Source organism: Osmerus mordax, chromosome 5 (assembly GCF_038355195.1).
Source record: "Osmerus mordax isolate fOsmMor3 chromosome 5, fOsmMor3.pri, whole genome shotgun sequence".
Taxonomy (NCBI): domain Eukaryota; kingdom Metazoa; phylum Chordata; class Actinopteri; order Osmeriformes; family Osmeridae; genus Osmerus; species Osmerus mordax.
The window spans coordinates 15,513,897-15,536,540 of NC_090054.1; the positions used below are offsets into that span (position 1 = coordinate 15,513,897).

At 45.7% G+C, this 22,644-nt stretch overlaps 2 protein-coding genes across 2 annotated transcripts; both read left to right on the forward strand.

The window, feature by feature from the left end:
- The first annotated feature begins 7,160 nt into the window (after positions 1 to 7,160).
- Positions 7,161 to 11,109, forward strand: calm2a (calmodulin 2a (phosphorylase kinase, delta)). The gene is made up of 6 exons (XM_067235904.1): positions 7,161 to 7,271; positions 8,309 to 8,339; positions 9,739 to 9,882; positions 9,975 to 10,081; positions 10,182 to 10,317; positions 10,420 to 11,109. Exons 1-6 carry the CDS (start codon positions 7,269 to 7,271, stop codon positions 10,446 to 10,448), a joined length of 450 nt encoding a protein of 149 aa, XP_067092005.1. The 5' UTR covers positions 7,161 to 7,268; the 3' UTR covers positions 10,449 to 11,109.
- Positions 11,110 to 12,980: 1,871 nt separating this feature from the next.
- stpg4 (sperm-tail PG-rich repeat containing 4) lies at positions 12,981 to 17,017 on the forward strand. Its single transcript, XM_067235706.1, has 7 exons — positions 12,981 to 13,055; positions 13,241 to 13,297; positions 13,491 to 13,745; positions 14,062 to 14,126; positions 14,352 to 14,397; positions 16,629 to 16,733; positions 16,907 to 17,017. Exons 1-7 carry the CDS (start codon positions 12,981 to 12,983, stop codon positions 17,015 to 17,017), a joined length of 714 nt encoding a protein of 237 aa, XP_067091807.1.
- Positions 17,018 to 22,644: the final 5,627 nt, after the last annotated feature.

Here is a 22,644-nt window from a genome sequence, read left to right on the forward strand (position 1 = left end):
TTACAGTGAAGTCAAACTCTTGGTTGAATTTAGTACTATTGAGGATCTTAGGGATTTGTTCACATTGTTATTCTTGAATGCTTTTATTTCACCTTCCCAGACTTCTGCCTCCCACCTTTCCCCTTCCCCTGCCACAAGATGTCCGACTGCACCAGCAAAGGGTATAGCTACAGCTGCAAGTGTAAGCCAGGCTACACAGGGGACGGACTTAACTGTACAGGTATAACACCACAACCTGAACTACAACCACACACTCTTCTGAACACGTCAATATGTATGAACCACACCACAACTGTATAGAGGGTCTCAATCACGGCGGCAAACCTCTTGTTGACTGTAGACATTGATGAGTGCCTGGACCCCTCGGCCTGCCCCAGCGCCAAGTATGAGTGTGTGAACACGGTCGGGTCAGTCAGATGCTCCTGCCGCTACCAGAGCACCCCGGAATCAGACAGATGTGGTAGATACACTGCACCGTCACCTGGGCTAATCTAGCCCTCGCTGTGTCACACACACACACAATATTCACACTAAACACATCCGTACATGCATGATCCACACATTCCGGATTCATTATTAGGGGTGTAGTTGAATTTTTGGGGGGATCCATACGAATAAACACATATTATATTCAATATGTTTCTATCATTTCAGGTGACTCTGCTAATCCACCAGGTGAGGACTCCATGTTGGCCCTGCAGTGCTCTCAGCATGACCACGAATGACATGGCTGCTCTGCTGTCACCATGTTGACCTTGTCGTTGATGTTGTCATTGACAGGGTCTAATGTCTTCACCGTGTCCATGGGCTGGAAGACCCAGAGGGCTGGAGCAGATGGGCTCAACCAGGTGAGAGAGAGCGCGTGTGCCCTCTAAAATGGGGAGCTTGAGCCACTCCTATTAATCACTGTCAGTGATTAATGTCTGACCCACTCGGCAGTTGGAGAAGATTCTGGCCATGGGCTTCCAGAACAAGTTCTACAACGCCAGTATGAAGGCTCGGGGGCCAGGGCCGGTGGATGGTCTGAATGAGTTCAGGATCAACGTGTCCAGCGACACACCACACTGGTACATCAGAGACTACCTGACCCGCGTCAGCAGCTACTATGACATCAAAACAGCAGACGTCGGAGGTAGACCCCCACAGTCAACGCACAACAGCCTCACACAACCATACACACAGGATAGATGACTTAAACAACAGGAAGTTGATGTCTATGTGCAACAGTGACCCCCTGGTTTACAACCCATGTAAACAGTATGGTGTGAAGATGGTAATGTCCTCACTTTCCTACTGGCATGGTTTCTCTCTCTCTCTCCATCTCGTCTGTCTCTCGCAGACCTGGATGAGTGTCAGGCGAAGGAGGCGGTGTGCGAGTTCCCTGCTGTCTGTGCCAACACCTACGGAGGGTACAGGTGCATGTGCAACGGAACCACCGACGTGGATAAGACTTGCGTTTTTGGTCCGTCTCAACGCGAACAGTACACGTCCACACGCACACACAACCACATCCACACAGAGAAGGCTTGATATTTTGATGTGTGCGTGTTTTTTTTAAATCCAGATCAGAGTGGTGGGAACAGTAGTGGAGTCCCTGAGGCTCTGCGAGCAGAAGATAACACGCCCCTAATCCTGGGCCTGGTCCTGGGCATTTGCATCCCACTGCTCCTCCTCCTCCTCCTGGCAGCCCTGGCCTGCTTCTGCTGTTCCCGCAAGAAGACCATCACTGGAGAGTGAGTACCAGCTCATTCATGCACAAACTACATTAACAGTCATGCACTGCAGATGGACCGGAAGGATGTAGGTTCTAAACTCCTACTGTCCGCCCGAAGAGAGCTTGACAATGGGACCAAATGACTAACAACAGGAAACGGTACATGTTCACCCCCACATCAGTGTGATGCATGACGTCACCAATGAGTGACCTCTGCTGCTAAACAGAAGTCCATCTGGCATGTGTGTATGCGTGAGTGCGTGTGTTCGCAAGTGTGTGTGCTTGTGTGTGGGCCCCAGTGGGTCTCTATAGGCTGCAGATGTACAGCATCGGGACCAGGTGTTAGTCATCCAGGGAGACTTAATCCCCCTTATCCACCCCACCCCCCTTAATGTTCACCCTATGGAGAGAATACCATGGGATTAGGCTCTCCGAATGAAAGGATTTTAGAATATCAGTTGCCTTAAGGATACGGTTTAACGCAATGCCCAGTATATACTTGTGTGTGGATGTGTTTGGATTATATCCTGTATGACATAATAGCATGTTTCAGTCTCCACCTATTGAATGTTGTTTATTGTGTTAGATCTCTCTTGTTGTACGTCTCTGATTGGGGTGCTGTTGTTTTTCCATCCAGGATTCCCCACTTGTTGCCTCTCAATTATGCCCAGGAGCAGTTCAACCCTCCTCCGTTCAACTACAACGACCCAGCGCTGCACTACAACAGCCACTGCAGCCCACGCATCATAGACAACCTCGCATTCCAGAAACACTATCGCCGCCGATAACACACAGAGGGAACATGTCTTTGAACACACACAAATGTGCATACACACATGGAAATGCACACATGCACACACTTGTAGAACTTATTATTTTAAATTGAATAATGTCTTGTGTTTTTATAATAATGAAAATATATATTTCAAAATTTAAGAGGACGTTTGCCTGTGTAGCTGGTCATTGTTGGATGATGCTATACAGTATATATTATATACATTTAACTGTAACTAACTAACTATTTAATATGAGGGACCGGTAATGTCAAATGTGTTCCATCATTCTGACGGTGCAAAAACTAGCAATGAAAAGTAAATAACTACAGCAATGTTAATAACTGACAGAGTCTGTGCTCCTCCGTATAGTCACCTAATCACCAGTCAATCACCAGGGATATATATCCTAGAACCATAATAATTATATTATTATATAATGATATACAATGATGTACTAAAAATGTATTTTCTGCTATTTATGTTTGAATTCATGGTATTATGTGGATATATGGTTACTGTGCCATGCATAAAGCTATCAGTCAGATAGCAGCATTTGGGGTACTTCATCATGTTATTTCACCAGGTGCTGTGATACCCTATTTGGCCACTGAGTGTCAGCAGGGAGTCATTTATGCCAGTTTCAAGGTATGATCAATCAGACTGTTTGTGAGTGGGTTAAGCGGTGCAGCGCACAGCAGACACCTGCTCTGCAGCCCTCATCCCAGAGTGGCCACAGGATGCGGAGTTGTGCCGGTGCTCCCTGCAAGATGAGATCATTTGGGTGCAGCACAGCCTTGCAGGTCCCCAGCACTGCAGAGAGCAAGGACCACACTCCAGGCAGGGTCAAGGGCAGGAAACTGCAATGCACTCTCTCTGAAACCTACTTCCTGGTTGTGGATAGCACACACACATACACACGAACATGCATGGGTTACCTCTGCAGTGCCTCACTTCTGATTATTTTCATCCTGTAGAAAATGATAAACATGGCAAGCGAAAGATTTTGTTGTAATGCTACAGTTACACTGAGCCTTCTTAGGACAGTTGTCAAAGTGGTGGATAAATGACTCAGCAAGCAACACTTCTGACACCTGCAGCAGAAATGCTGATACACAGAGCAGACCTCGTAAACGGAATTCATGAAATTGAATGTGACAACAAAGGGATGAATGGGAGATGAGAAAAATTACTAGAGAGCTTTGGTGTAATTCTTCTGGAAGATTCTCTCAGGCATGGTTTCCTGTGGTGCTGAGGGCTGCAGTGTTTGAACTAGAGTTCCACACTGACTGCAGCAGACACCTGGAGGCAAGCCAGAGAATGAGGGAGGGAGGGAGGGACGAGAAGAGAGAAAGAGAGAGAGGGAGAGAGGCAAAGAGAGAGAGAGAGAGAGAGAGAGAGAGAGAGAGAGAGAGAGAGAGAGAGAGAGAGAGTGAGAGAGAGAGAGAGAGAGAGAGAGAGAGAGAGAGAGAGAGAGAGAGAGAGAGAGAGAGAGAGAGAAAAGAGAGAGAGAAAAGGAGAGAGAGAAAGAGAGAGAGAGAGAAAAAGAGAGAAAGAGAGAGAGAGAGACAGAGAGAGATAGGCCAGGAGAGTGCTAAGATCAACAGCAGGGATTCTATTTGACAGATAGTAAGTGCCGGAGTCCTTCTGATCCCCCTCCGATAAAAGAACTGATGACTCCGGCTACAAAGATACACACAGGCAGGAGGCAGGCAGGAGGCAGGCAGAGGCAAACAGAGAGAGACAGGATTGAAACAACCGAGCCTGCTCACAGTATATCCATTTCATTATAACATGATTGAAATAGCTTGGGAATACTGGCCATGTAAATCCTCTGATCCGATTGGAAGCCATTAATCAGAATCAGAATGTCATTGGAGTCATCATTGGAGTGATTTAATTTTGAGAAACATAACCAATGTTCAGTTACAGGTAGAGATGCCAAGGTTATTGGTTTCAGCCAGTTGGTGGACCTTACACTGTTAATGCTGTTATCCCATCCTCCTAAAACCATAAAAGGCTGCCAGTCATAATCACTGGGAGTGCAAAGCTCATTTTTAACTTTGACTAGAGCAGACCTTTGGCCACCTTATGTAGAGAATATCACTGGCAATCAGGAAGTCTCCAAACAGATTGTTCATATCTATGACAAAATGGCTTGCAGTCATACAAAATACATGTCGACTGTATTGTATCATGAAACCACACCTACCCATAATGGCTACCACACACACACAAACACACACACACACACCACTAAAATACTTTTTTTCTCAAACTAATTCGCATCCATACCAAACACACAGCACATCTCGTCCATGAAAGAGGATCCTCCCGTCTGGCGTGAGGCTGCCAGGTGCATTACAAAGCCTCATCCATTAATGATGACAATGTCTTCCAGTTACACAGGTAAACATCCTCTCATATTTGTCACCTGCTCTTACCTCTGGGAAGTCATTCCATGCCACTTATACCTGTAAAGTAGTTCCTAATTTTCTGCTACAAGCTTTACTTAAAAACCACAACATACATTTAGTCTGATTGTGGCCCAGCCTCTCCTAAGCCTGACCTTTGGCCCTCCATGACACGAACCAAAGGTAGAGTGATCAGAGAACATTCTGAGATGAGAAGGGGGCAAACATGTGTCATTCTGTCATTCTCTGGGGCAGCGACATATTAACATGTACCATTCAGAAGTGGGGCTAAAACAAATCAACTTAAAAGAGGTGTGTGCGGCATTGAACATGCTCAGATAAACACATACACTCAAACAATGAACTCAACACTTAAACAAGGACATTCAATCATGAAAGAGTACATGTAACATATCATTTATCAAAATATAGTTTGACATGTTGGGACCAAATCCCTCTAGACTTCCATCTTGGAGATTGGTTTCAGGTTTTATAGACCACCGCATTTTTTTCTAGGGTTCCAGTCAGACCTATCTATATTAACCTCTAACCTACATTCACCTTTGACCTGGAACAAGTCCCCTGAGACCTGGAGAGCATCCAAGGTCATGTCATCAACCATCTTGTTGATTCTGCAATTGAATGAGCGCATCTCAAAAATTGAATTGGATGTACCCACAAGTGGGATTCAATTTGAACTCCAGAACATTCCACAAGGTACTTGATGATGCGATGCCATGTTTACTGTAGTGCAGTAATGCACTTTTGTTATTGTTGTAGTGCAATCTAAATACCATATACTCCATACAAACACAAAAGTAATTACGCCATCCTACATTCGCTCATACACACCAGCTTATCTCGCTCTTGTGACAGGTTTAGGTTTTTGTGCGTCTCCTCCAGTGTTACATAATCTGCAGAGTGAATAAAATCCTGTTGCTGAAAAACAGATTTTAGTGAATAGACTCCAGTGTGTTTGAGATTAGATGGGAAAGCCAGAGTGAAACTGAGCTGCTCACATGATCACACAACACTTCCACAATCAAGGCTCTGTAACCAGAACACCTTTATTTGGTGTTTTCTGTTCTGTATGGTGTTGTTGAAATATGATATGGAGTTTGTCCCATTTCTTTTTGGCATCATCATACATGTGTGTTACAGAACACAACAACCAATAGAAAATACTCACTTTTATTTGTCAATAATATCGTGCTTTCCTTTTAAAAATACTACACAGAACTTCTGACACCTGTTAAAGAGACACTAAAACTGGAAAGTCATGACATTCCGTTTCATTCTCTGTGCTTTTTGCCTCCTCCTCACACTAACAGTTTCCATACTGCCCTTGTGTCTTGTATGGGACAGGGCCAGAGACAGGTGGCCAATGGGGGAGACAGGAGAGCAGTCGAGCATAAGAAATCGGGTTATCAGATACTCCCATCCACACCACCGCTGCAATTAGACCTGAGAATCTACCGTCATCTGACAGCATTGGTGCTGCCGACCCGGTCACGTCTACTGAACACACAAACATCTCCCCACTATTGTGTGTTTTGCCAGACCTAATAATTTGTGTGTGTGTCACATAAATACTTCCATTGCGTGTATTGCATAAAACGATAGAAGAAATGTTTTAGGGTCTTTCTTACAATGCTTTTTTGTGTAATTATGAACATAAAAGGGAGCATGCGCTACATGAAAATTGAGCTAATTATATATAATAGTAGATTTTATCAAATAAAATTATTGATGTCTTATATAAATGCAATCCCATTGCTACTGGGTGGCTATCGAAGTTATCTTATTTTGTATCCAAAAAGATTATGCCTAATGTCCATAGAACACATCAGAACAAGAACTCTTGTCCAATGCCAGTGGGCAATTCCGATTTCTATGGACTAGAATGCAGCGGCAGCGCAGACCAAGGGAGTGACGCATTGCAGGTACAAACACACCAATCAGAGACAGCTATTTCACCCAACTACGTCTTGTGCCGCGCAAGACCTATCGCACACTAGCAGAAATTATATATCCGCAGTTATCTAGTTCTCCTGCTACGTGCAGTTTTTAATTTAAATACGAAATTAACTCTCATTTGTAGGAAATAAAGTCACTGTTTATTAATTTAGTATGCCATAACATGTACCATTTATTCAAAATATGTCATTTCTGTCTATTATTTTAATTGAGGAAAAAGGAAGTTGGCGGAGGGATAACACACGGAGGAGGAGTTATAGTGCAGCCGTTAAAGGCGCGTCAAGTACTTCGTCGGTGCATTCAGCCAGTTGCCATTTGGGGTTATAGTTCTGTCACAGTGTGTGTCTTGCGGAGTGTCGATCGTAATCCCGTTGCTACATTTTCATCGAAATGGTGAGTGATTCATTTGCACCTGTTATTAGAGATATCATCTTTTTGCAACGAGACAGTTTATACTGGGGAACTGTAAACTTGACTAAGCCAGTAAGATGACATAGTACTTTAGCCATGCTGAAATGAGCTCCCCTGGCACTACGCGGGCGCGGACTCCTAGCAACACAAACCGTGAAGATTGTGTACGCTACTCGCTTAGCGAGTTTTGCAAATCAGACCACACCTTGTAATGCTAGCGAGCTTTAAGCAGTTGGGAACGGTCATGTGCTGGGGACTGTTGCTCGCAATCTAGAAGATCTAGCTAGCTAGGTATATTCACCGTTGTCTCTTAAATTACATGGTAGTGTCTGCCGTGATGCCATACAGCCACGCAGTATTACTATCGAGACGATAGAAACTTTCCAATCCAGTCTCGGTCGAGGTATTATTGCTAGCTTTGATATTTGTTGGAAATTGTTGTGCCACTAAGTATAAACGCAGACGCCAGAAGGTTGGCTAGCTACTGAACAATACCGCAGTACATTTTATTCGGAATACTACGGAAGTCAACTGGTAGGCTGCAGTACTCAACAGATTGAAGTTGCCGTTTTCGTTGCTACCTCATTGCATAGTACAGTAGCTAGCTTGCATTCGTTTACCGCCAAATTCAGGGTCAACTAACGCTCGCTAGCTCATCGTTATGACTTTGTAGCCGATGTGTCATTCCTCAGTGATTTCAAATAAGATGGCTAAGTAAATGTTTTTGACAATCTTGCATATGACTGTAATGCTATACTTATGAGTCCCTGACGTTCATTGCGACCCAAACATTGACCAACTGTAGTAAGACAGCAGACCGTATAATTATCAATTTAAAGGCTCTAAAGATGTCTTGATGATAGCAAACCTACTGAAATGTCCGTTAAACAGCTGCCCAGTTTTGTCTGTGGATAATCCGATTGCTTGTAAAGAACTACCTGAAATGGTTTTGTAAAAGACTTAACAATATTCTGTAAGTAGTTTAATCAACCCTAACCCCTTGTCTCCCTCTCCCCTAGGCTGATCAGTTGACAGAAGAGCAGATTGCCGGTAAGACATCGTTGCATTGAGCTCCTCAGCCTCCTACGCTGGCACGTGGCCGGCCTTATGGATCCCGCACCCCTCTCGCATTGGATTTATATTTTCGCCTTTTAAGGCTTCCATTGGGACAGCCTCTGGCCATAAAACTGGGACGAATGGCCAGGATGTTACCTGCCTGTTCTAACACTAAAGGACTCCCTCATGGAAACGCTTTGCATTTTTATGATTGCAATGATCGAATCATCTAGTGAGGAGTTCTATTGGTCTTTTGAATAACTTGGTTTCCTGACAGCCTGGCCTGATGCGACCTTTGCCCTGGGTGTGGCCTTGTCATAAATGTGTTTATTAGCAAAGTCTAATTGTAGTTCTGATATGATTTATTTGGCACTTAATCTAAAGATGGGTGCCAAATGACAGTAGGGCAGGTTGTAGTTTAATATTTGTGGTTCACTTCAAAAGTTAATGAGGGCATGGCATTTTCAATTTAATGTGATTGGGTTGCTGCCAAGTTTCAATTTGGGTGTAGTTGGTATTCAGCTTTCAAATTGCTGACTGCTACCTAGACTGTTCTTTAGTGGCAGATTGTACGTTCCTTAGCATTCACTGTTTGCTGACAACAAGCAGCTCTAGGAGAGGGTTTGTTATGACCAACAGTCACATTTCCACTCCACCCTTGATGGCAATTTTTCCCCATGTGTTTTTCCCCCGTAAGTGTAGCGGTCACTTCCCACAGTTGTGGGTAAAGACACTTGTCACTATGGTCATTTGGGTTATGGGTTCTTGACTAGCAAAAGGGATTTCCTGACTTGGGCAGGGTATAATTTACCAAGCAGCCCCCCTCTTTTGATGAAAGGAAGTTCCCTTGCACGGCTAATGACCCAGGCCCAACTGGAGGCCTTGTTGGGGCTCTCGTGATGTGGACAAGCTGCTGCATGCCACTACTCATTGCAGATGGGTCCATCATTTTACTCAAGGGCCCCTGGCCACCTACTCACACAGCAGCTTGTCATTCATTCTGCTGTCTGACTTCTCTGTCCCATTTACTGTCCACAGATTCTATCCTTGTTTATACAAAAATCAGAGCACTTATTAAATGTGGACTGACTTGTCACTACAGATGGGTTTGTCACAGGAACATGGGTGATTAAACAGCATTAGGGTCATGAGTTTTGTAATGCATCGGGGGCGTTAGCTTGATGTGAATGCCACGTGGGCTTGGGACAGGAGCATTCTGATTTGATTGCAGGACCTTGTTATTCCATCCTCATGGCTCCTCTACAGTCTAGTTCTGTGGTGCTTATACTGGTGTTGATTAGACTCACAGGCGTTGTGCGGTTTGGTCCTCAAAAGGTGTCAAGTGACTCATTCAAACCTAGAGTAAGTTGACTCTCCCGCATCTTCTCTGCAGAGTTCAAAGAGGCGTTCTCGCTCTTTGACAAGGACGGCGATGGAACCATCACCACCAAAGAGCTGGGCACCGTCATGCGCTCGCTGGGTCAGAACCCCACAGAGGCCGAGCTGCAGGACATGATCAACGAGGTGGACGCTGACGGTGAGCAGGGCTTCATGATGACACAATGTCGTTATTAGAAGATGGGTCATCTACAGGCTCTTCTAACCTGTGCCCCTCCCCTCTCCCTGCAGGTAACGGAACGATAGACTTCCCCGAGTTCCTGACCATGATGGCCAGGAAGATGAAGGACACAGACAGCGAGGAGGAGATCAGAGAAGCGTTCCGTGTCTTTGACAAGGTACCGCACCCCACCCCCCTCCCTTTCTGCTGGTCCCCTCTGAGGTGTGCTCATTTTGGCAGCTGGCTGCTCACTTAACGCCCACACGGGTCCTCTGCAGGACGGCAACGGTTACATCAGCGCTGCTGAGCTGCGTCACGTGATGACAAACCTCGGGGAGAAGCTGACAGATGAGGAGGTGGATGAGATGATCAGAGAAGCAGATATCGATGGAGACGGCCAGGTTAACTACGAAGGTTGGTAGAGGTTTCTAATGGGGATTTGCAAATCACGGTGGCCAGTTTTTTGAGATTGTGTGAGATCATACTGACCTCTGCTTGTTCTCTCTTCCCTTGCAGAGTTCGTACAAATGATGACGGCGAAGTGAAGGCCTTGTACAGATTTTTCTTATAAATAATTTGCCTTTTTTTTTTTCTTGTAATTTATCTGTAAAATCTTAATAGCCCCCCCCACCCTTCGTCCTCTTTCTCCTGCTGTCCAAAGGAACTGCATGTAAACTGCATAGGCTCTTGAGTCCCCATGTCCCTTTCTTTTGCTGTCATCGTGTTTTTGGAGTGACGGGAGCTCGTACTACCAGATGCCCGTCGCGGCCCAGGGGCTGGAGAGCTTAGAACCCTCCCCGTCATGACGGCTCAGCCCCCTCGACGCGTGGCGACATTGGAGACCTGTCAGCTGGTGGTCACTCGACAACACCGTTGGCATGGAAAAGATGTGGAGAAGTTAACTCTGCATGGACTACGGACAAAGTATATATGGAAATCTCTTGGCATTGCACTACTGCAAAAAAAAAAAACGAAAACGAAAAAAAAAAGAAATATTATGACACGGGTGTATCTTCTAGGTACTCGTACAACTTTTTGTATCTGCTGTTCTATACCAGAAAACAACTTTTGTTTTAATCTTACTATGCTTTTTAATGTTTTACTCACATTTCTTTTTTCTTTTTTTTTATGGCCTTCGGTCATGCCTCAAATAATCCATTCCAAGTTGTATATTTGTTTTCCAATAAAATTTACAATTTACCCAGATTTGGAAGATTTGTCTTGTTTTTCTCTGCTATGACGGCCCACTCAGTGTAATGGATCCCATTTTTTAAAATTGAGAATCTTCCTTTTGATAACATGCTCTGCTTGTAAACAAATCCACATGAAAGATGTTTACCTAACTCAAGTGACCCTGTCAAATTCCCAAGCACTGAAGTTCATAAGCCAATGCCTCCTAGCTTTCAGCTTAACCCGGATCAAATCCATTACTGTCATTGAAATAAAAGCACTGAGTGGGATCAAAGGTTTCTATTTTGAAGTGCTCACGATAGGACTTGACATTAGATTCCCTCTACTGTCCAGCCCCTGTGCCACCTGGTACATATCTGATCATATTGGCTCAGCACCAGATAGAAAGTTTGCTGTCTTGGCGTAAGCCCCAGTCAGGTTATGGTAAAGGTGTCAGGTTATTGTACATCATTGACGTAAATGGTATTGTACCCACTTAGTTTCTCCATTTCTAAGTATTTGAGTTTGTTACAGTAGTTTGCAGAGACACTTGTTATTTTGATGAATGATGAAATAAAGCTAACTGTTGACCACCTTCATGCCTCATGTTCCTTTGTGTGCCAGCCTCCTGCCCAACCGCCTGACCTGCCGTCAAACTGGCAAGTCATTCAGGAACAGGGCCCAGTCAGCAGACTAGAAGAATGACTGTATTGTATTCCTGTCTCTGGTAGTTCTTTGTGTCAGTACTATCAGATGGCACATTTACATTGCACAGCGATGCAAGGCTAGAAAGTATGCCAGACAAAAGGATAGCAGTGAGTGGCATAAGTTTACATTCAGATGTCAGTGAAACTATTCTGATAGAAGTCATTTACAACTCTGTTGTTTTATCTGATTTTAGATGATTCTCGGGCCCCCCATCAGTGTCAAAAACGGACAAAAGTAGACTGATGTCAGAAATTGTCATCATGACATAACTAAATCACTCTGTATTCTCTGCAAGTATCTGCTTAAACAGAAGAGGGTCACAAAGGAGCACCTCCTTGACAGTGTAAACAACCTCAATTCCTTCCTCCAAAGATTGTAGTTCCCATGTAGCCTAGCAACCTGGCAGAACCTTCAGGACTGCTCCCAGAGAGAGATCTCAGTGGGCTCTGGATGATGGTCTTTAGTTCCAGTTCACAGTGTGTGCGCTTAACAGCACCTATCTACATCACTCAGCTGCCTTCTGAGGGAAGAAGAACCCATAGAAGCAACTAATATGCCACTAGAGACAGGAACTTGAGGGAGGTGTGCTTTCTGTAGGCCCATTTCAGAGGATCACTCAGAAAATAGTGTAATGTATGGTATAGGGCAACTGGTTAGCATACATGGTTTTGTGTATGATTTTATGGGATGACACATTTATAAGTAGTGTATGATGCAACAAAAAAACATCTTCTGATTTAGATGTTAGATAGTTGTATGTTGGGGATAAAGGAAGAATATCACTGTAGTATTTGTGGTGGCGTGTTATGTAGTCAGCTGTGAGCTGCATGTCTCACAAATTATGACCAATAGATAGCCATGCCATAATTCAAAACACCATGACATCTTTCCATTGTGATACATGAATAGGGATTTTGACACAATTGTGAATTCTAAACATACACTGTATGTCATCATAAAGGAACCTACAACTGTTGAACTATAAAACATTGTGATTATCTCCTAACTGACCACCTAGGTTCAACCTGAATCTGACCAAAGGCTAAATATAGACCTACACACTGGATGCTTGCTGAAAAATTGATCAATTGTGAGGTTGCTAGTGGAAACAGTCACAGGCCAATAGAGTGTGTCTGTAACTGGAGCTCTGGGTCCAAACAGTAGACGTTCCAAACAGTCGACTGCTAGAGTGTAGGAAAATGGCCCCAGGGAAAACTAAAAACATATCCAAAGGTAGCAAAATAACAAAAGAAGATGATAGATCTGACCAAAAGGTAAGTGACTGTTCAATTTGTGTCATCATCATACACAAACTTGACATTTCTCTGTACTCCTTCTCAATGTAAGTGTGGACAGACAAGACAGTATTGCCCACTGTTGTAGCCTTAATTTTGAAAAGCAAATATTGCTGCACCATCTCCATGGTCAACACGTCACACCCATGTCTTTTTATGTGCAGGGCAATGTCAAACCAGACCTGTGTGACAGAGGAGGCTGGTGGATGGGAACGCTTAAAGTAAGTAGATCAAAACAAAGCCTCACAATCTCAAAATGGTGCTTTCAAACACAAACACTTTCAAAATACCTTTTTATCGTCAAGCTGGATCCAGTTCCATAGTAATCGCTGATATCGCAGCCAATGGACAGTGGGCCCAAGCCAATCGCTTGGGCCCACTTTCTTTTCCTTTTTTGACCCGTCTCCCCTCCAGGACACGCCCATCCCAGGTAGCTACCACATCCGGGACTTCCTTGAGGAGGCAAGTCTGAACCCGGTGGGGAAGACGTATGGCTTCAAGGCTCGGGGAAGGGAGATTCAGCTGCTGTATGTGCGTAAGGGAGACCTGCTGCTGCCTGGTGCCTACAGCTTCACAGACTCCATCCAGGAAGCGCTCCTTCGCAAGACCAGCTACTCCTTCAAGAACTGCCCTCGCCCCCTTAACTACACCCTGGGCATTAGGGACAAGGTGGGGTAAAACAGGGGCTGGCAGGATGCTCAGGGGTAGTGTTGAGGGAGGAGGTGAAAGTGGAGGGGGAGAAGGGTAAAAGGAAGCGTGTATGGAATGCTCGACACATCCATAATGTATGAGTGTATTATTGTTTGAATGTCACATTAATTTTTCCAAAAATATCAGATACTTGAAACTATTTGTTTCTGAATGTTTTGCAATAAACCCAAATAAGGTTAGACAAAAACTTATGATATGTAAGAAAATGTTGCCAAGTAATATTTGGACTGTACTACTTTATCCTGGGTCTTAATCTGAAATGCGTCTATTCTAGGAGATAGACCTTTCACCTTGTCAATACAATGTGATAGACAAGCCAGTGCCCAAGACACCTTGCAAGTAAGATTCAGTCCAACAATACATTTTGTACATTTACATGTCTGTCAGTACATTCCCAGTATCCATCCCACACAGTTAAATCATCCGTTGAATCACAGCAAGATGGCATCCTCTGAATCATAACTTCAGCTCTCTGAATCATCCTCTTCACCTGCTCCATTTTTGCTCTTTCTCTCCTCTCTTTCTCTCCTCTCTCTCATGATTGTCTTTCTTCTTTCCTTGCAGGCATGGAATATTCCGTTCAGCAGTTCAGCGTGTCAGCTTTCTTCCTGTGAGTATCTAGTCACCAGTACTTGTGACTAAAACGTCTTCCGCTGTGAACATGCTATGTATGTACAGTATCCAGGTTGGGTGGTTGACTACTATTTGATGAGCTAAGCTCCAGAAATAATGGGTTGTTACTATTGGTCTGTTGGGACCTCCATGATGATCTTTTTGATTTTATTTGGTTGACTGACTGACAACTCAGGTTTGGTTGCAGCATGCAGGAGCTGTGAGTTCGGAGTGCGTACTTAATGGACATTTGAGCCATGTAGGCAGCTGCCTAGTATTGACAGAGAAGGAAGGGAGTCAAGAAATCTGAAGGGTGTCATTACTACGACATTGGGAGCTGTTTTTAGTTTTTAGTGGTGTCATGACTAGTCTTAGACAAGTTTATTGTCAAAGGTTAAACAGCTAAACAAATCCTGTGGTGTTTCTATCATGTGGGAGCCATGTAACCCAGTGTCTGCTTGAGGAAGAGGCAGGGTTCAAATATAACCAACAGTCAAAGGTCATAGTCTTGAGGGTTCAAACTTTGAGAAGAAAAGGAGCTGGTTGGCCTTAGTTGAAACACTCACATTGAAATTGGAATTAAATAATTTCAGTTTTTCTGAGAATTGCTAACTCCGAATATGAACTTCATTTCCCACACATTCTCTGAGAAATATCTTCAGGGCTTAGGGGGTTGAAAAAACAAATAGAGAAGGATTGTTTTTTTGTTTGTGTGAGTACTGATTTGACTTAATTTTACTGTCCTCGGGCCGTAACTTGTCCCAGATTTGTTGGTCTAATGTCTGGTGCACGTGCTGCAGCTCACGAGAAAAACTATTATTCTTATTCCTTTATGAGAAGTCTAATGGACTAAGACAATCGACTGTCTAAATAATCTCCATCGTTCGTTTGTCTGAAGTGACCTCCTTGTCAAAGTTCCTGGTAGACCAGCCGGAGCACGTTGTGTTTCCATGAAAATAGCTAAGCACGGGGTGCTGCCGCTTGGCTCGCTGACACCCATAATTAATCAAAGGTCAAAGGTTCATGAGGCATTTGCGGCAGAGGCCAGTTTTCTGTGCCACAGCCCGGGAATGTGGCACTCTGTCAGCGTGGAGGCAAAGTAGGCCACCTTGCACACGGAGGGAGATATCTGCGACGCCATGCCATCTCACGGGGGAGGAGAGAGAGAGACAGAGAGAGAGAGAGAGAGAGAGAGAGAGAGAGAGAGAGGGAGGGAGAGAGAGAGAGAGAGAGTGAGGGAGGGAGGGAGGGAGGGAGGGAGGGAGGGAGGGAGGGAGGGAGGGAGGGAGGGAGGGAGGGAGGGAGGGAGGGAGGGAGGGAGGGAGGGAGGGAGGGAGGGAGGGAGAGAGAGAGAGAGAGAGAGAGAAAGAGACACAAACCGAGAAGGATATAGAGAACTTCCCTCCCCCGTGTCCACTTTAAAAGCTCCTGTGAAATACACCTGCATTAACACCTACCACTGGGATCAGCTCCCACAAGGCTGGGCCAGGAAGGCAAGCAGACAGACAGGAAGACATACAGACAGACAGACAGTCAGACACACTACACAAGACAGTAGAAGTGGATAGAGAGGTGAGCTGGCATATATGGAGCAGGAAACCCACAGAGAGGCAGAGACAGAAAGACAGACAGACACGCAAAGAGGATCAAGTGAACTTGCCACCAGGACCAACTGCCACGTACTGCAATAATGCATGCTGCCATTTCAAAAGTTCACAGAGGAGAAGGAAAATCTTCTTTTTTTTTTTGCCATTTTTTCTTTTTTTTCTTTCTGTAGTCAGGAAGTACAAGCGAAGTGAAGAGTTATTGGCACAAAGCTGTCTGACATTAAAAAAAGCACTTCATCACGAGGAAGGAGAGAGTGAAGGCGTGAGGGAGGAGGGAGAGGAGGAAGAGGGGAGGGACTGTTCTATTTCAGTCTTGCTGGTGAATATTATGTGTGTTAGTGGGTAGGGGAGATGAGTGGTAACCTATGGTGAATTATATCTAGTCTAAAGGAGTTACAGTAACAAGAGCCAGATTATTTACTACACCATGCCATGTACAGTATGTACAGTGTGACCAATGCAGTAAGTATATGGATCATTGTCTAGTTTTGTGCAGTTGCATTTGCCTGTATATTTATAACGAATAGCCTAGTCAGTCAAATCTTTGAATAATCAGTCTAACATCGTTTGGTATGTGCGCTCGTGTATATATATATGTGTGATTTGTCATTTCTATGTTTAGAGGGAGGGACCTGCTCCAGGACACTACAATCCAAAGTCCAGCCCCACCAACAGTATAACTTCCTGTTTTAGGTCCACCTTGCCCCGCCTACACAGTGTGCGCTCAGTGAGTGTGAATCATATCCAATCACAGTCTACCACACCATCCACGACAGTGGAGTTATTTTAGGCTGTAAAGCTCCAGCGCTGCTTGAGGCCTTTTATGTTACATTGAAAAAGGGTATACTTCTACATGGATGTATTTTTTTCATTGTGTGTGTGTGTGTGTGTTTCTGGCAGAGGACCCCCGGACCAGGGACCTACGAGCCCTCCTGGCTGATGGGCCATCGTCTAGGAACAGAGGCCAACATGGCCCGAGCCCACGGCCTCTTCTTCCGCAGTGTGTTCTAGCACCGCATCCCCCAGAAACACCCTGTCCTACTCTGACTACCTAATTCGCTCACCCTCACTGACTGACAGATTGCATGTGACACAGGGTGATGCTGTTTATTTTTCCTTTCAGTAAAAAAAAAGAGCCTGTGTGCCTGAAAGAGAAGAGATTTTAGAGTTTGATTTCTTAGACATTCGCCTGCCTCATGGCAGTGACACACGCATCTTTTATCCTGCCAAGGGCACATGGCGAAAGGCATTCGATTTGCCCCATCTGATTTAGTGACACAAAGCAGGGAGGCATAATGATGTTATCTGCAACACAGAGTACTTAGGTTTATCCAAGGGCCTACTTTGGGTCCTACTCTCACACTCTCACTCCCTCCTTCCCTCCCTCCTCTCTCTGTTTATCTCGGCCTCTTGTCCATTCTCTCTCTAATTCCCCTTCACTGTTTCTCTATCTCTCTCCACCCCCCCTCTCCTCCCCCCCTTTCTCTCTCACCCACTCTCTCTTCTTTCTCTCTCTCTCTCTCTCTCTCTCTCTCTCTCTCTCTCTCTCTCTCTCTCTCTTTCTCTCTTTCATCTGTCTGCTGGCAGTCAGGCTGTTATGCCTCTCCACTATCTGGGCCCGGCTATCCACTCATGAGGGGGAATGTAGCTCAGTCATCCATCACATGCACATAGCTTAGAGTGGCATGCTGCACACTCAGATAACACATCTGACATTATGCACAAGGGGACTGTGGCAATAAAACGACTATTCTTATCGCTGTACAATGCATACGCTCTCCGAGAAGCAAAACAAAGCGTGCAAATAGTGTCAGTCAGGTTACACATACACGGCCACAGACTTGATATGATCGAATTTAAGGATACAGAGAGGCTTGTAATGTTTGGCTGAGACACACATTGAGTGTGAATATGGCAAACCATTTTGAACTATCTTTTGAGGTGATTTTTTGAGGCTGTTTTGAGGCACATGAATGGTTTCCTCCACGAGTTCACAACCTCTGCCTCCTACGCTTTTACCACACACTCCCAAGCATTATCCAAGGCACATCTACGGTGGCCTCGGATTGAATCCCTCGGCACTTGGCCAGGCTGAAGACTGGTTCAAGTGCTTCAAGAGCACCGCTCTCATTCCAACATGGTATTCTACAGGAGACAAAGGATACACTGACATCATGAAAGATAGGGAGGGAGGAAGGGAGAGAGAGAGAGAGAGACAGACAGACCCAGGACCTAGAGGGTGGGCTTCTTGAGCTGTGTGCTATCTAAATGCACCAACACATGGCAGGGGTCATTACCAGTCCCTTGTAATCTGTCCCCATCTACCCACACACACACATCTAGCCACACACACACATCTACCCCCCCCCCCCACACACACACACACACATATATATATATATCAACATACACACATTGCTAAGGCCCCCTGAACTGTGTTGATCTCTGACATATGCCTCATATCGACGGCTTAACACCCTCCATCTCCCAGACCAGCCATGAACCAAAGCCTGATCCCTTTCTCACACGAACAGACACACACGTATACACAAATGCATGCAAACTCTGCACAAACATACAGACACACACACACACATACATACTACACACACACACACACACACACACACACACACACACACACACACACACACACAGTAGCTCTCATCAGTGAGGGAAGGATTACATCAGTGTAACTAGATGATCTCTCTCCCCAAAAGAATGAATAATGACTGTGAAAGCAGGCAAAGCATAGGCAGCCTGCAAGGAAGACATCCACTGACACGCACATTCATTAAAATGATGAAAATATTTTCTTTTTTTTCAATTGAAATACAGGCTTTTGAAAAAAAGCTCAAAGCTTAACGAGTATATGTGTGTGTCTGTATGTGTGTAAATGTTGTGTGTATGTTTTGTGTGTGTGTGTATGTGGGCGGGGGGGGGGATGTCATTTGACACTTCTGCTGTTGGACAGGCCCAGCAGTAGACACAACCCAAACATGAACCCTTTGTTTCTGCAAGGGCTTAATGGATTCAGCTGAAAGTCACAAAGCCACAACCAGTGACAATGCTGCTCTTTGGTAGCTTTCCCCAGTCGGACACCCTCGGCCCTAACCCTGCAGGACAGATAGGTTGGCCCAACTCAACCGGAGATCAAATTAGTGAGTAATTCAGGGACACATGTTGTGAAAGAGTTCCACAATTATCCAAACCTTGAGCTGTTTTCAGATCAGGCATGTACAAACACAACCTAATTTGTCACCAATTCAAGGTTGACAAACATACAACACCACACACAAGGCAACCATTGTCTCATTCACAGAGCATTTGAAACAAAATGGACGTCAAGTCAAAGACAATGCTAATCCTAACCACAACAGTGCTACGGGGTTACATTTTGTGAAATTCCAGCCGACTCAAAAGTGCCCTGTGGACAGAAACATAGTTGGAGGCGCTGTCATGGCCTTCGCACACTGCCCCCCTCAGCAGGAACCACTTGTCCTCTCTCTGCCTCCTACACCCTGGCGATGAGTAGTGGCTAGCGGAATCCAGCAGGGCAGCGTGACACCAAACCGGGTGACCGGGTGTCCTTTTACCCAGCCATTGACAGGCACGATGGCGAGACATAACGGCTCTATTAAATGACATATAAAAGTTTAATGCAGTTGAATGGGCCTCTGTTAGTGAACACGGGGTCATTGTTTTTCCCTGTGATGGGGCTGGCATGATGTCGAGGCTGTGGGACACGGACCAAGGGCTGTTCTCCAGTGCGATCAGGTGAGGTGGATTGATGAGACGTGACATGAGGGCACTGAGGCTGTTGATTGATCTAACGTCATCGGGCCTTGTTATCTCGTCAGTGTTAAGCTCATACCCCCAGCCCTGTGGAGGGGGGAGACCAGCGCTGTGGAGGGGAGAGACCAGCGCTGTGGAGGGGGGAGACCAGCGCTGTGGAGGGGGGAGACCAGCGCTGTGGAGGGGGGAGACCAGCCCTGTGGAGGGGGGAGACCAGCCCTGTGGAGGGGGGAGACCAGCGCTGTGGAGGGGGGAGACCAGCCCTGTGGAGGGGGGAGACCAGCCCTGTGGAGGGGGGAGACCAGCGCTGTGGAGGGGGGAGACGGAGTGAGACGTGGAGCGTTTCGGCGGAGCGTGTCAGTCTCCAGACTGACACGCTCTTAAAATATACTTTGTTCTCATACAGACCTTTTTTTTTTTTTTATGTTGGTCCTCGGGACCCCCTGCCCTGCATGTTTTTTGAGATGTTTCCCTCTTCCAACACACTTCGTTCAAATGAATTGGCCGTTCAGCAGAAGCCTGATAACAACATATTCATTTGAATCAGGTGTGCTGGAAGAGGGAAACATCTGAACCGTGCAGGGCAGGGGGTCGCGAGGACCAACATTAAGAAAGGCTGTATGAGCAGGGTTATGAATTAGCTCCATGGTCCAGACTTATCACCTTGTTTGTATTTTCGGATCACCAAAGGTGACCAATAGTTCCCCCCTGGCAGCTGTCCCATTGGCGAACAAGGCCCTTTCCTGCTGTTACCCCCTTGTGGTCGGCTACCAGTAAATGCCTTCCTTGTCCTAAATGCCAGCCCACATTCTGTAGTTGGCCATTAGCCCTGGCATGTCCTGCCCTCTGCCACTCTCCTATTTACCTCCAAAGGATCCCAGTCCAACACCCAACTAATCAGTCACACCGTTTTATCGAGGGGTGCGGGCTTATCGTGGATGTAACTGGGCCTGGAAACACGATATCTGACCCCAACACACTCCCAAGCGCAGCACCACTGCACTCCCCGGAGTTGAGGTGAAGCTGGCGGCATAGCGACCTGGGGGTAACCAGAGAGCAGCTCCAGGTTCGAGTGGCATCACAATGACGCAGAGCTGACCCACTGTGGACCCACTCAGCCGCCGTGACCCGCCTACTCAGGGGAGTGGACTCACCTTTGGGAGCCCTTTCGAGGGAGAGATGGCGCACCGTCGTGTCTGTAACACACACACACACACTTTGTGTTGTATTCATTTAGCTGATTTTCATCCCAAGCGTACGACACACACACACGTCTAGTCCAAGTGTGTACCTCAGACTGAGAAGCACCGTGGACTGAGAGCGACAGTAAGATTAAGGTCCCGTTTTGTTGCTGAGCTGTGTTATGACCTCTAGTTCTAGAGGCTTCTGTGAAATGCAATATGAAATTGAATGATTTGAACCTGAAACCTCTCGATCGGCAGTCAAATGCTCAACCAGTGAGTAAAACCTTTGTTTGTCAAATCTTTATCAGTTTGTACATATCATAGAAGCCTCTACAACTGGAAGCGCAGCATAACACATCTCAACAACCAAACAGGACCTTTATATTACTGTTCTCAGTCTGAGGTACACACTTGGACTGGACGTGTGTGTGTGTGTGGCTAATTATTCAGAGCAGGCCCGGGCGATGAATGAAGCTGGCCTGAGCCCTTCATCAGCTGATGTCATCTTGAGAGGCTTTGCTACAGGCGAAGCCATTCATTAATCAGCTTCCTTTTACCAGTCCTGTCACAACCTTACCCCAGCACCACTGTTATAGATCGCTCCTCGTCGGCCGGGACCACGCCGTTCGTCTGCCACACCGGCAGACGCCACACAGACACACACACACACACACACACTGCAGCTAAGGAGAAAGAGAATAGAGGGAGAGAGATAGAGAGCAAGGAGGCTCAGGAGAGAGTGGAGGTAAAGATAGATGTCGGAGGGGAATGGTGGCAGGGATAAATGATGTCAGCATTAGTCAATGTGTGGATTGGCTCCTTGGGTTGTGGTGTGGAGCATGGGTCTATACTGAGAAGAGAGGGAGGAGTTTGAACGTTCAAGTTCACCTGGGTGTGTGTGAAGGAGTTAATAAACAGGGTTTGCAGAGAGTGAGTTGGGGTAGGGTTCTTCCCCTAAATAAAATCAATTCACACCAGAGAACCATTGATTACAGCAGGCAGACCACACAGGGTGACAGCTGACATCAAACAGACTCTGTCAAGACCATAAAGGAGCACAACAGGGGTATTATCTGCCTGTGTGTGTCTGGGACTTTGTGTGTGTGTCCGTGTGTGTGTTTCTCGGCAGACTAGATATTTCTCCGCTTCCCCAGTTAGTCAAACAAGGCAAGGCTGCTAGGCAACCAAGCCACATCACATCACATCAGGCAGGCGAGGAGGAGAGAGCGAGAGAAAAGGAGAGAGAGAGAAATAGAGGGCGAGAGAGAGACAGTGAGAGAAGTGGGTCGGTTGGGGGGCAGAAACAGCCCTGGCAGTATTACATAAGCTCACGGCTCCAGTCCCACTCCTCATATTAACATGGTTAGGCACTCGGAAGTGATGTCCATTAGCCACAAATCACAAGACAGATGAAGACACACGTGAAGCTGGAGTTTGTGTTTCAAAATATTGTTTATGGGAAGAATTATGGGCGAATTAGTCAAAAAACACAGAAAAAAACACACAAACACACACGATGAATCACTTACAATACAATCCGACCAGTGATTTTCAACACCACAGACGGAGTCATTTCAACCACATACACACAGTACATATAGGTCTCAGTGACGTGGAATGAATCAATGGTTGGACGTGACTTGAAATGGAACGATATAA

Coding starts and splice junctions, on each gene's coding strand:
- calm2a (XM_067235904.1), top strand. Junction 8,340..9,738: donor GACAGAAGAGCAGATTGCCG/GTAAGACATCGT, acceptor TCTTCTCTGCAG/AGTTCAAAGAGGCGTTCTCG. Junction 10,318..10,419: donor CGGCCAGGTTAACTACGAAG/GTTGGTAGAGGT, acceptor CTTCCCTTGCAG/AGTTCGTACAAATGATGACG.
- stpg4 (XM_067235706.1), top strand. CDS start 12,981: ATGGCCCCAGGGAAAACTAAAAACATATCCAAAGGTAGCAAAATAACA. Junction 13,056..13,240: donor ATGATAGATCTGACCAAAAG/GTAAGTGACTGT, acceptor TTTTATGTGCAG/GGCAATGTCAAACCAGACCT. Junction 16,734..16,906: donor GCCTACACAGTGTGCGCTCA/GTGAGTGTGAAT, acceptor TGTTTCTGGCAG/AGGACCCCCGGACCAGGGAC.